The following is a 12,150-nucleotide window of genomic DNA, read 5'->3' on the forward strand; positions in this document are numbered from 1 at the left end:
GGCCACCCGCCAATGTTGACCACGGCCCCGGGGGCCTGGGGTTGTCCCAAAGCAGTGGGGCTGTCAGAAGCCAGGCTGGCCAAACTTTGGGGAATTTGGGGTGAGGCTGACGGGCCCCATGGACGGCAGTTAGGGGCTCCCTAGGGGAACACTGCTCTTCTGGCCCCGGGCTCGCACCAGAGGTCAGGCCAGTTGCCGCGAGGGAAGGGGCCCTGCCCTGTACCTCCAGTGCCGGGCTAAAATCGGGCGGGGCTGCCCGGGGAGGCCTGGACGCCAGTGGCCGGGCGGGGTCGGTGCCCTACTCCCTGTGAGACCGCCAGGTCGGGTCGGAGCGCGGCCTGGGAGGCTTGGGCCAGGCCCGGACAGAGGGAACTCAGTCCCAGGGCTGAGCACTGCGCGCCTGCGGCTCCTGCCCTCCCAGTGGCTGCGGGCGCGGCAGCCTCCGCGCCCCCAGGGGCCGGGCCGGGGCGGAGGCTGGGCCCCGCGGGCGGGCGCGGGAGGGTGGAGGGGACGGCGGCGAAGGCTGCGACGCTCTAACAGGTGGGATCCCGCGGCGTGGTGGAGGCGGGCGCGGGAGGAGGAGGAGGAGGAAGAGCAGCGGCAGCGGGAGCCTGAGCAAGAGCAGGATGAGCCGCGCGAGCTGACAGCCGCCGCCGCCGCCCGCGCCCAGGCTCGGTCTCGCTCTCCGCGCCCGGGGCCGCTCCCCGCCTCCCGCCTCCCCCTGCCGCCCGCGGGGCGGCCCGCCCCCTCTGCACCTCCGGGCCCGGAGCTGCCTCCATCGCTCCTGCATCCCGGCCGGGGGGAGGAGGAGGCGGAGCAGGAGGCGAGCCGGAGCCGCCGCCGCCAACGCCGCCGCCGCCGCCCGAGCAGGACAGAGCGCGCCGCAGCCCCGTGCGTCCGGCCGCCGCCCGTGCCCATCAGGCAGCCGCGCCGGAGCCACACCGCGGGACAGCCCGGGCCGCGGCGCGCCCCGGCCCGGCCCAGCCCAGCCCAGCCCAGCCCAGTCCCGGCACCGGGCGGCCGGGTGGCCGGCCCGCCCCCGAGGGCGCCGGGCGCGGCGGGAGGATGCCGAAGCCGACGCTGCTGCTGCGCGGGGGCTGGGAGCGCGAGCGCAGTCCCGGGGACTCGGAGCTGGGCCGCCAGTTCCGGGACTGGTGCCTGCGCACCTACGGCGACTCGGCCAAAACCAAGACGGTGACACGCAGCAAATACCAGCGGATCACCGAGGTCCTGCAGGGCGGCGGCGGGACGGGCGCGGGCAGCGGCCCGGCGGCCGGCGAGAAAGGCAAGTTCCAGTTCTGGGTGCGCTCCAAGGGCTTCCGCCTGGGCAGCAGCCGGGAACCCAAGATGGGCCAAGTGGTGTATGTGCCGGTCAAGACGGGCTCGGTGAGTGCGAGCGCGGCGGCCACGGGCCGGTCCCGCCGCGGGGCTCGGGGCGGGCGGGGGCGGGGTGGGGGTGTGGATGTGTGTCCGAACCTGTGTCCCTGAGGTTGTCCGTGTGTCTGGCCCGCCCGAGGCGCACGCGTCCCTGCTCACCCGCCCGCCCTGGCCCGCCCAGGCTGCGCTCCGGGTTCGGGGCGTCCCTGCCCCCCTCTGCGCCGCTGCCCGGGCCGTGGCCGTGCGGGGCGGGCTGTCCCGGGCTGCTCACCCCAGCATGTTCCGTCCTCCTGTCCCCTCCCCCCGCCAGCAGGCGGCTTCTCCGAAGCCCGTACCTCCCCCCCACCCCGCCCGCCCGCCCCAGGGCTGCCTGTCCCGGGCGCCTCGCGCTCCCGCCCCCGGGCCGGCTGGGCGGTGTGTGTGTGTGTGTGTGTGTGTGTGTGTGTGTGTGTGTGTGTGTGCGTGTGTGTGTGTGTGTGTGTGGAGGGTGGTGCCGCGGGCGGGGGGGCAGGGGCAGCCACGGGACGGGGAGTCCACTCGCCTCCCCAGTGCCCGGGGAGGGGGCCCGCCTGGGCACTGTCGCCCCGACCCCACCCGGGGCTGGCCCGGGGAGGGGCAGCCCGAGCCGCAGCCTGGCGCAGGAGCAGCCTCCCGCGGGTGGGTGGGGCGCCCCCTCCGCCCCCGGGGCCCCTGGCTCCCCCTCCCTGGGACGGGGGCGGCCTGACCTATCCATCCTTTCCCCTCCCCCGTCCCCGGGGCCAGCCCGGTCCGGGCGGGGTGGCGTAGGGGAGGGGGCGGGGAACCGCAGCAGCCGGGAGGGAGGAGGCGGGCTGCCGGGCGGGGGCGTCCCCTCCGGCCCGGGGCGCCCTGGAGAGGGCGTGCGGCGCGGGCCCCGCGGCTCCCCCGCCGGGACCTCATTGTTCTGCAGCGGGTGGGGGCTGGGGGGGTCAGCTGCTCCCGGGGCGCTGCTGAGCTTTGAACTTTCCGTCGCGGAGACCCTCCACGAGTGCGTTCAGCCCCGGGCCCGCTCGGGCCGGGCCGGCCTTCCTCCCTGCCCCCCTCACTCCCTCCCTGGCCTCGCCCGGCCGGAGCGAGCGAGCGGGGCCGCCCCGCGCCGGCCTCCCTCCCTCGCTCGCTCTCCGGCTCCCCCCTCTGTGCTCCTCCCCCGTCCGGCCCGCCCGCCCCGCGCTCAGCCCGGTCCCCGGCCAGAGCGGGCTCTTCACACACAATTGATTCGGTCGTTACGAAAAGTGCACTTGTCCCCTCCCCCTCCTCCTCCCCCTCCGGCGGCCGCCCGGGCCCGGCCCGCGGGGTGAGGGGGCCGCGAGGGAGGGAGGCGGGAGCCAGGGAGCGGATCCGGAGGCGCCTCCCCCCTCGCCCAGGGGACGGGGCTGCAGGCCGCGGGGAGTGGGGCGCCGCGAGCGCGGAGGGCGGGCGGCCCATCTGCGAGGAGCGCTGATAACCGCGCGGCTGCCGCTGCGGCCGCCAGCAGCCCATCTGCGCCGCTGCCGCCTCGGGCCGGACCCGGAGCAGAGGGCCGGGCCGGGCCGGGGGCGCGCCGGGGCCCGATTCCTGAAGGGGAAGGCTGGGGCAGAGTCCCACCCGGGGAGAGTCAGGGACCACCCCCTACCCCAACCTAAATCAGTGCTCTCCCCCAGACCCAGGGAGTCTGGGTCACAGCCCCCTCCCCCGGTCGAGTTAGGGACCCCTCCCCCAGCCTAAATCAGTGCCCACTTTCCCACGCGGGGAATATGGGTCATTGCCTCTCCCCAGCCTAGGTCAGCCCCTCCTACCCTGCCAGTTCCTATCCTTCTCGTTTCTCCCCAGTCTTGGGCTAGTGTCCCTAGCCTAAGTGTGGGTTTTGGAGGTCAGTGACCCACCAGATGGTTGGCTGGGTCTGTGCCCCTACCTCGGGTCATTGCCCTGAGCCATCTAGGCTTCCCAGATCAGTTAGGGCTGCCCCCCACCCCCATCCACTGCATCAGGGTTATCCCTCCCTAGGGAGCTGGGAGCCTTGGCCCAATCTCCTTAGTCTGAGGCAGAAGCCCTCACTGCACCGACTCCTGGAGTTGGGGGGCAGTGACCCTCGGACTTGGCAGCTGGCTCACGGGTTCACTGTGCAGGTCTAACTCCCCTCTAGGGAGTGGGTGTGATAGGGCAGTCCCCCTAACCCCTCAGCGGCACAGCTGTCAAGGTGGAGCAAGCGCACACACCAGCTCCAGGCCACATGCAGAAATTGGGTGCTGGGTCTGGGCCCCAGTCGGCCAACCCAGCCAGTCTCTTCACAACCTTCATGACGCCCACACTGACCTGCCCTGGCAGGAGGAGCCCCATAAGCCTCCACTGTGGCTCCCAGACCAATAATAAGCCTTCCCCAAGGGACCACCTGCCTGGGAGGCAGAGAAAGGGGACCCAGGCCTCCCTGCCCAGGCTGCCAGAAGGATGACAAACACAACAGACATGCCCTCCTGTGACAACCCGCCCCTCAAGCTCCCCATGCCCGCCTGCCTAGCCTGCTGGTCCCCAGAGAGCCTGTTAGTTACCTGCCACTTGCCCAGCCAACCGGAGCCAGCCGGCAGGAGATGCCCCTAGTCTTGCCACCCCCATCTTCAAGCACCTTCCTGGGGCTCAGTTATTATTTTTACATTTCCATTTTCCTTTTCACTGATCTAAGAGGAATGAATCCTGCTGGGAATTCAGGGGCAGCCATTGCCTCTTCCTGAAAGGGCCTGAATGGGACCTTCTTTGAAAGGTGCCGAGGACATCCCCCACCTTCACTGGCCTGCACACGTACACACACACACACACACACACACACACAAAGTTATTGTTGCCTCTGGTGGCAGTTGGGAAAGATCCTGTAGTTTTGTCCTGGGTGGGTTTTATGAAGGTCATTGGGCCATAAACCTTTGTCCAAGGCATTTGTTTAGCACCCACAGGCCTGTCGAGGGGCACTGGGGCATTGGGATGGGTTGGACTCTGTGCCTGCTCCCAGGTCACACAGCTGGCGGGGGAGGTGGGCACAACTGAGGGGATGATCAAGACGCCAGGCAGAGCAGTTCCAGGAAAGAGGAGGTGTGGGAGTTTGGTCATCCAGTGGTCGAACGAGGGTGCCCTGCACGGGCTCAAGTCCCAAGGGTAGCTGTGGTGTGTGTCTCTCGTCCATGTTGCTGCCCCTCCCTGGGCCCCCTCTCCTCCTCCCACAGCCATATGTGGTGCCGTGGTCGGGGCCCTTCCCTGAGTCCCGGCCAGCAGCGGGTCGATGATCTGACACCACTTGTCCTGTCCCATCTGGCCCTGAGCTTTTCTGGGTGTGTGTGACAAAGGCTTAATCTGTCCGGACCGGCCGAGGGCTGAGAGGAGGGCAAGGGGAATTACACTCTGCCTGGGCCTCCTGCAGCTGGGGCCCGGGTGGGGGGCGGGGCAGGGCGGGGGTCGAGCAGAAGCCTGGGCGTGGGGGGGTGGGTGGAGAGGCAAGTTGGTCTTCAGTTTGCAGGTTGTCACAGGAAATAGAAGTGGAGGCGGAGGGCTGAGGGGAGGAGGGCGGAGTCCTCCACGCTGGGCACAGGGTGCTCATGGGGATAAGATCTTTTTATGACAAGAGCCAGCCGGGCCTCCTGGCTGGGCAGGGCCTGGGTAGGATTTATTATTTCTTGTGTTGACTGCTCCAGCCTCCGTGGCCTGCCAAGCCGGGGAAGCGAACGCCCCAGGGGTGAGACCCTCTGATTCCTTTCCAGTGTCAGCCACAAAGTGAACCAGCCGCCTTCCTTTTCCTCTGGTCTCTCAGTGGGACGGTCTCCGGGGCCTGCAAGGGCCGCGGGTTGTGTCTGCGGTGGGACCCTGGGCCATCTGTCAACACCCTGGCCCAGAGGGCCTGGGGGCAGTCCTGGAGAAAGATGTTCTCAGCCCAGCTCCACCATCTACCGGATGGGAAAACTGAGGCCCTCAGGAGAGGAAGTTTCTGTGGATAGGGCGCCGGGACTGGGACGCAGATCTTGGTGCTCCACTGTGGCTTCTCTGTGGCCTGTCACATGCTGGGGACCCCCACCCCGCCCCGCCCCCCCATTAGGGCCTCATTCCCTGAGGGGAAACTCCAGATTGCCAAACTCCACTCTCAACCCCCGGCTCTTGTGAGCTGGACCCCAGGTGCTCTGCTGGCCAAATTGACTAATGGTGGTCTTTTCCCAGTTTGCAGACAGCGTTCATTTAGTGGAGAGCATTTTCACAGTCTTCGGTCGTTCTCCCCAGAGCTTTTGTGTAAACCTTTGGCACCTGCGGCCGCTGGCCTGGGCGGGAAATGGCCTCTGACTTAGCTCAGTGTAATATATGCTGTGACCTTCGGTTGAATACCTTAGTATTTCCTGCTTTTCTTCAAATTATCACCGCAGTGGCCCTTTCTGGGTTACTGCTCTGTGCCCGTCGCTGTGCTGAGACGCTGAGACGTGGTGACCTATCGTGTTCTCGCAGCAGCCCGGGTCAGTGCCGTTATTACTGCCATCCCTCAGATGAGTAAACTGAGGCCCAGGGAGGCCCCGAACGCCACCAAGGTCGCTGCCGATAGGGACAGGCCCTGAGCTTGGGTACCGCCCACACGCACATCCATTCTGACCCTGTCTGAAGTGTCACGCATCCTGACCCAGTTTGAAAGCCCAGGTCCTTCATGACAAGCTTTTGGTCCATTACATCTTAGTCTGCAGTAGTTTGGGAGACTCCCTCTGGTTAACACGTCTGTAATCGTAGGCTGCTGCTTGAGGCAGGATTGGCTCTGTGAGGTGTCTGAGGGCTTTCCTGGGGTTCGCTAGGATGGGTATGGGGTAGGAAGAAGGGAGGAGGCCTCTGCTGTCTGGGGTCCTGGGGGACTTTGGGGTGAAGGTTGCCAGTGGCGTCTGGCACGGGCCCCATTTGGATTTCTCATGGCAGACGTGGGCTATTTTGTTAATTAAGCCTCGGTAATTCTGGTGAATATGGTCTTGGGGACTCTGGGGGACTGCATTTTAGAGCTTGGGTGATGCTGGAGGATCAGGTTCTGCCTCCCTGGGACCTCCCCTCAGGGTCCTGGGTAACCATCTCCTGGGGAGTGGAGACAGCATGCTCCCTTCTCCTTGGGGTCAGACCTGGTGCGAACAGCCCCTGCCTCACGGCCCTCTGCAGGCAGCCTTCCCGCCCCTGACTGTCTGAGAGTCGGGAAGCCCATCTGGTATCTTAAAAATGCTTCAGGGAAGACTGGCGCTTAGGAAGCCGATGGCCTGGGCTGCCCAGGGACAACACAACCTGCTCGGGTAAACCTGTGTTTCTCCAAGCCAGCTCTTACCTTGGGGATGGTGGGGGTGAGTATTGCACACGTGCGTGTGAACTCGTGGTAGAGCATGTGTGTGCACGTGGGTGCTGTGTGCATGTGCGGGCAGAAGTGTGACTGCGTGGGTGTGAGTGTGCATGTGCCGGTCCATGTGCAGGGTGGGCTGCTATGTGCCGGGGCAGTGTACGTGTGTGTGTGTGTGTGTGTGTGTGTACAGGTGGAGGGGAGCCTGAGCGCTTGTGAGTGTGTGCGATTGTGAGCACCTGCATTGGCAGACGTGCAAGCACCTGGGTGTGGGCTTTGGCAGACCACGGGTGTGCCCGTGTGTGCATGCACACATGTTCAGGATCCTATTGAAAAAACCCCATCGGTCTGGCAGTGCTGCATGGACAGGGGTGTCCCTTGTCATAACCTGAACTGCTGCCCTGGCTGCCCCTGCCCCCGGGGTCTCAGCAGCTGCTGCAGCCAAGTGTGAGGGAGGGAGTGGAGAGGAGAGGTAGCGCCATGTCCCTGTCCCCAAGACAGTGGCCAAGGCACCCCCCTGTTTCTAGCCTTCGTCCTCTTCCTCCCCTACGCCCTGCTCTACAGGGCAGCAGGGCAAAGCTTGTGACCTTTGCCATGGTGGCACTTAGGAAGCCCAAAGCCAGGCACCATGGGGGCTGGGGTGGGTCCAGGACCTGTGGGATCCCAACTCAGCCGCTTCCTTACACGGGACACAGGCAGGAAGCCTGCTCCACCTCTCCAAGGCTCAGTTTTCTCACCTGGAAAGCGGGCTCCGAAGCGCCACTTCAGGAGGCTTGGCAAACTGGAAGAGGCTCTCGCCTCACTTGCAGAGGTCACTCTGATGACTTGTGTGGGGGCAGGCCTGGCCTCTGGACCCCAAAGCATGAGAGGGAGCAGAAGGAAGCTGGGTGAGGGCCCACCGGGACAGGCAGCTTATTAGAACAAGGACTCCGGAGTCGGCTTTCTGCCCCGGCCCAGTTTGACCTAGAAGGGAGGTCAAGGGCTTGGGGTTTCAAGCTGCAGGTCTCTGGTTTCAAATCCCAGCTCTGCCCTTTTACCAATTTAACCTTAGTTTTTTCATCTGTAAAATGGAGCTGGTAATCCTATCGCCTTCGTAGGACAGGTGTGAAGGGCCGGCGTGAAGACAAGCGCATTAACACACGTAGAGCCTGAAGCCTGTGGATAGCAAGTCCTAGGGAATGTCAGCTGCTGTGGGGTCTCACCGAGCCTCACTTTTCTCATCTGGAAGATGGGGATGGTGATTAAAGATCCCATGGGTATTAAATGGGACAGCGGAAATGAAGCACCCAGCAAAGGTCCTGGCACGTAGTAGGTAGGCAGCAACTATGCGTTCACTAGAGATTGTCTTAGTCATCTCTCTGTCTGCAGCACGGTTGGGAGCCCGGGTGGTGGTGTACCGAGTTGCTCAGAACGCCAGGGAAGGCTCGGTGGAGAACATAGGTTTGGTGTAAGCCCCCAGAGCTGCGGACATGAACGCCTGGGGTCTCTCTCTGCCCTTGCTGGCTCCTGCCCTGCTCTGAGCCTCAGTTTCCCTAGTTATTGTGCAGTGAAGTCTCCTGTGGTCCCTCCTGCCTCTGAATCCCCTCCTGGTGCTGGAGGTGCTGGGCCCCAGAGGTCAGGGTCTCACAGGGAAGAGGGCTGGGGCTTTACCAAGGTCTGTGGTCACCCAACAGGTAGAAAGGTAGAAGGATGAGCCTCCCGGAGGCCTCTCACACACACCCCCATTCCCACCCCTGCCCCCGTCCCTGCCCCGAAGCCTGAGTTCTGGACCCTGGGGTCTTGCAGGGAGCATAGTGAGTCTGGGGCAAGGATTACTCCTCTTGGCAGGGGTCTGAGCACATCTCCTGTGTTTTCAAGCCCCTGCCAGGTGCCAGACACTTCATTTCATTTACTCTCCCCTGGATTCTGTGAGGTGGATGAGAGCTTGGCAGGGCGCAGGGTCTGTGGCTGTCTGATCCTCTGTGCCCTGGGACGCAGGGGCAGGGGTCCACAGGTGCTGTAGCCCGCCGCCCCACCCAGGCTCATGACGCCCCCTCATCTGAGGGCACTCCACAAAGGCTTCTCAGAACTCAAAGTAGTCCTCCCACTGGCCCAGACCCAGCCTGGTGGAAGACAGATGCCACCCCTCCCCCTTGCCCCTTCCCTTCTCATCTCAACTGCAGCCTGGGCAGACTGCCCGGGGTAGGGGAGAGAGGGGAGTTGGGAGGCTGGGCCTGTCCTCTCCCCACAAGGTCATCGACCCCCTCAGCATCCAGTCCTCTCGGCCGCCCTGGGACACGGGGCCTCTTGGCTGCAGGTGGAGAAACTAAGGTTGAAAGTGGAGAGCACTCACTCGGGGTCCCGCAGAGCACCAGTGCTGGTGCTCACCCATCTGGTTGCCCAGCCCCGTGGGTCCTTCATTCATTCACCTGCTCACTCGCTGGCATCTCCCACTGTCCTTCCCATCGCAGCAGCAGCTCCATGCTTCTTTCTCTCAGGCCACACCTGGAGTTGGTTTGTACTTTCTTTCTCTTACCGACTGCCCTACCTCATCCAACCGTTTTCAAATTTGTTGATTCTACCTTCTAAGTACATCTCCAAGTTCACCTTCTCACCACTGCCATTGCCACCAACCCTGTCCAAGCCTGGAGATGCACCCACCGCCCCACGAGGCTCCCTGTGTCTGTTCCCGCCCCCTGCAGTCCCCTCTGTAATCCAGAGGAAACCTTGTATGAAGCAAATCAGATTCCTTCCCTCAGCTCAGAACGCCACAAGGCTCCTGTCTCACCCAAAGCAAGGGCCAAAGTCTTTCCCGGAGCCGACACGGCCCTGCACAGTCTGGCCCAGGCTGCCTGCGGCCTTCACCTCCTTCCTCCCTCTCCTTGCTCGTTCGGGCTCGGCCACACTGGCCTCCTTGTGGTCCCGCAGCCCGCCAGACACGGTGCTGCCCCAGGGCCCTTGCACTGGCTGTGCTCCCAGACAGGAGCACTCTTCCCCCAGATCTCTGCCTGGCTGCTTCCCGCTTGTCTCTCGGGTCTTCGCTCCAATGTTGCCTCCCCACCGATCACCCAGCCAAGACCACCTTAGGTTGCTTGGACCTTCTCCCTCCACCCCTTTCGACTTAATTTTTCTCCTTGGCTTTTATCAACCGCTGACTTCAGATAGATAGATAGATAGATAGATATGGATAGAGATATATAGGTATAAATATGTTTACTAGTGTATGGGTTTAGTGCAATATATGTCTCTCCATAAGGCTATGAGCTCTACTGGGCAGACCTGTATGTTTCGTTCACTGCTGTAGCCCCGAGGCACAGAACAGCCCTGCCCCTAGGGGGCTCCCTACTGGGGCAGGTGGGAGGAAGCATACCTGACAGCGGCTGTCTCCGAGCTGGAGTCTGAGAACCACTCACCCAGGTCTGCACTCAGAGAGCCTCAGGCGCCCGGGGGCCCAGACTCATCCTCCTGCTCCAGGGTGTCCAGGGCGCTGTCAGGGAGGTGACATCTGAGCTGGACCTTGAGGGCCGAAATGAACTTTTCAGCAAGAGCAGAGCAGGGGACGCACATCCCGTGGAGTAGAGATAGGAACAGGGGCCGGGAGGCGGGACAGGTTCGGGGGGTGGGGGGGCTAGCGCCCAGTGTGTGTGATGGGGACCCAGGCGCCTTCGAGGGAGAGGCCTGTCCTGCGGAACGCGTTAAACGGGGCTGGGGTGGGGAACTGGTCAGATCAGCTTGAGAGCGGCTCTGGGGTAGAGAAGGGATGAGCTGGAGAAATTGGTTGAGGCCAGATGGAGGAGAAGGATCTGGAAAGCCACTCAGAGGAGCTCACGTGTCATCTCAAGGAGAGCAAGGAGCTCACAGGGGGGCTTTAAGCAGAGGGGAGGTAAGGTCAGGTATGGATTTTAGAAGGAACCTTCAAAATACTGTGGCGAGAGGGAGATGCGTTCTGGAGAAGGAGAAATGGGAGGCTGAGAAACAGGTGCAGAGAGAGAAGGCCGGACGCAGAAGCTGGTGGCAGAGCTGGGACCCAAATGCAGGGCCGTGGTCGGCCGTGCCGCCCTCTGGCCTTCCTGACGGGGGCTCCGCCTGGCAGAGCCCCTGCCGCCTGGGCAGGCCCCTCTCCACATGCCCTCGGAAATAACAAGCCCCTGTGGAAGCGCTTCACACCACTCTCTGGCCTGGGACGAAGAGCAGGGGCTGTTTCCTCATGGGACGAGAGGTTGAGTGGCCGGGGCTGGTAGCCTGGGAGGTGGGGGGCAAGGGAGGCTCAAGGGTCATGGTTGACCCATTCTTGGGTGGAAAGAGGGGTGTTTATGACACCAGAAATGCAGACAGATGCACAGGTTTGGGCTGAAGGCACAGGGGCAGGGTCCAGTGGGCAAACTCCAAGCGCTGACCTGCAGGCCAGTAGTATGCGGCGGGGGTGAGGCTGGAGGAGACCTGGTGACTCAGGCTGCAGTGGGGCAGCTCCGAGTCATCATGTTCTCGGGCCCCCTTCCCGGGCCCTAGCCTCTCCCGCCCGGGCTGGTACCCGGTGCAGGCTCCTGGGAGGCCTGTGCTCGGGAGGATGACTCATCGTTTTCTCAGCACCCCTGGGCCGAGGAAATGTTCAAGGAGACGCGGGGCCCTTCCCTTGGCAGACCAGGCTGACTGGATGCTGGTGGGTTCAGAAAAAAAGCACCCAGGCCTTGAGCCTTGTCTGAGAGCATCTCGAGAGTGTCTCCAAGAGCCCCCGGCTTCCACAGTCTTGCATCCTCCCCAGTCACCCCGGGAGGCCAGTATGACCCCATTCTACAGGTTAGCAAACCAAGGCACAACCTCCGCAAGGAATCCAGCTAAGGAACCACTTAGCGCTTTAGTTTCTTCATCTGAAAAATGGGTCTGATGATCGTCCCACCCCTACAGAGTTGCTGGGAAAACCACAGGAGAGGACTATGTGAAATGCTCCAAGAGTGGGGTTGTCATTTTTATGGGGATGCGCAGCAGAGTCTGCAGAGGCAACAGGGGCTCCGCCAGGTGGAGCAACCGCAGGGAAGGGAGGCAGGAGCGGGACGTGAGCAACCACAGACCCACGATGGAATCGCAGCTCTGCCCCCAGCTTCCTGAGTCCGGGCAAACGGCTTGCCTGCCCGGATCCCCCGGCCCCCTCTGTGTAAGTGGGGCATAACCCATGCCCTGTGGGGTGGTTGGGAAGATGGCATAAAACCAAGCTGGCCAGGCAGGCCACAGGGTAGGGGCTGCTGCTCCATAGTGGGGTCCCTTGGAGGACCCCCTCCCCACTTGTTAGGAGCCCCTGCGTGGGCTGATTGGGAAGCCTGGGCCAAGGTGGGGAGAGGCGGGGAGGCAGTTCAGAGAGTTCAGGCTGGGAAGCTCCGTGGGAATGGGGCCTCCCCAGGAGATCTGAGGCTGCGACTGGAGCAGGCCGTGGGGCAGAGGGTTTTACGTTGACCGTGAGGCTGCTGCAGGCCAGCAGA

At 63.7% G+C, this 12,150-nt stretch overlaps 1 protein-coding gene across 1 annotated transcript in view; it reads left to right on the plus strand.

Moving 5' to 3' along the window:
• The first annotated feature begins 1,015 nt into the window (after positions 1-1,015).
• NOL4L (nucleolar protein 4 like) overlaps positions 1,016-12,150 on the plus strand; it is a 123,291-nt gene continuing 112,156 nt past the window's right edge. The window contains exon 1 of the mRNA XM_045832909.1: positions 1,016-1,386. Within this exon, the coding sequence (XP_045688865.1) occupies positions 1,066-1,386 (321 nt within the window). The 5' untranslated portion in view covers positions 1,016-1,065. The remainder of the gene's footprint in view (positions 1,387-12,150) is intronic.

The sequence above is a fragment of the Phyllostomus hastatus genome, unplaced genomic scaffold (genome assembly GCF_019186645.2).
Source record: "Phyllostomus hastatus isolate PE091 unplaced genomic scaffold, TTU_PhHast_1.1 phas_contig_17, whole genome shotgun sequence".
Taxonomy (NCBI): domain Eukaryota; kingdom Metazoa; phylum Chordata; class Mammalia; order Chiroptera; family Phyllostomidae; genus Phyllostomus; species Phyllostomus hastatus.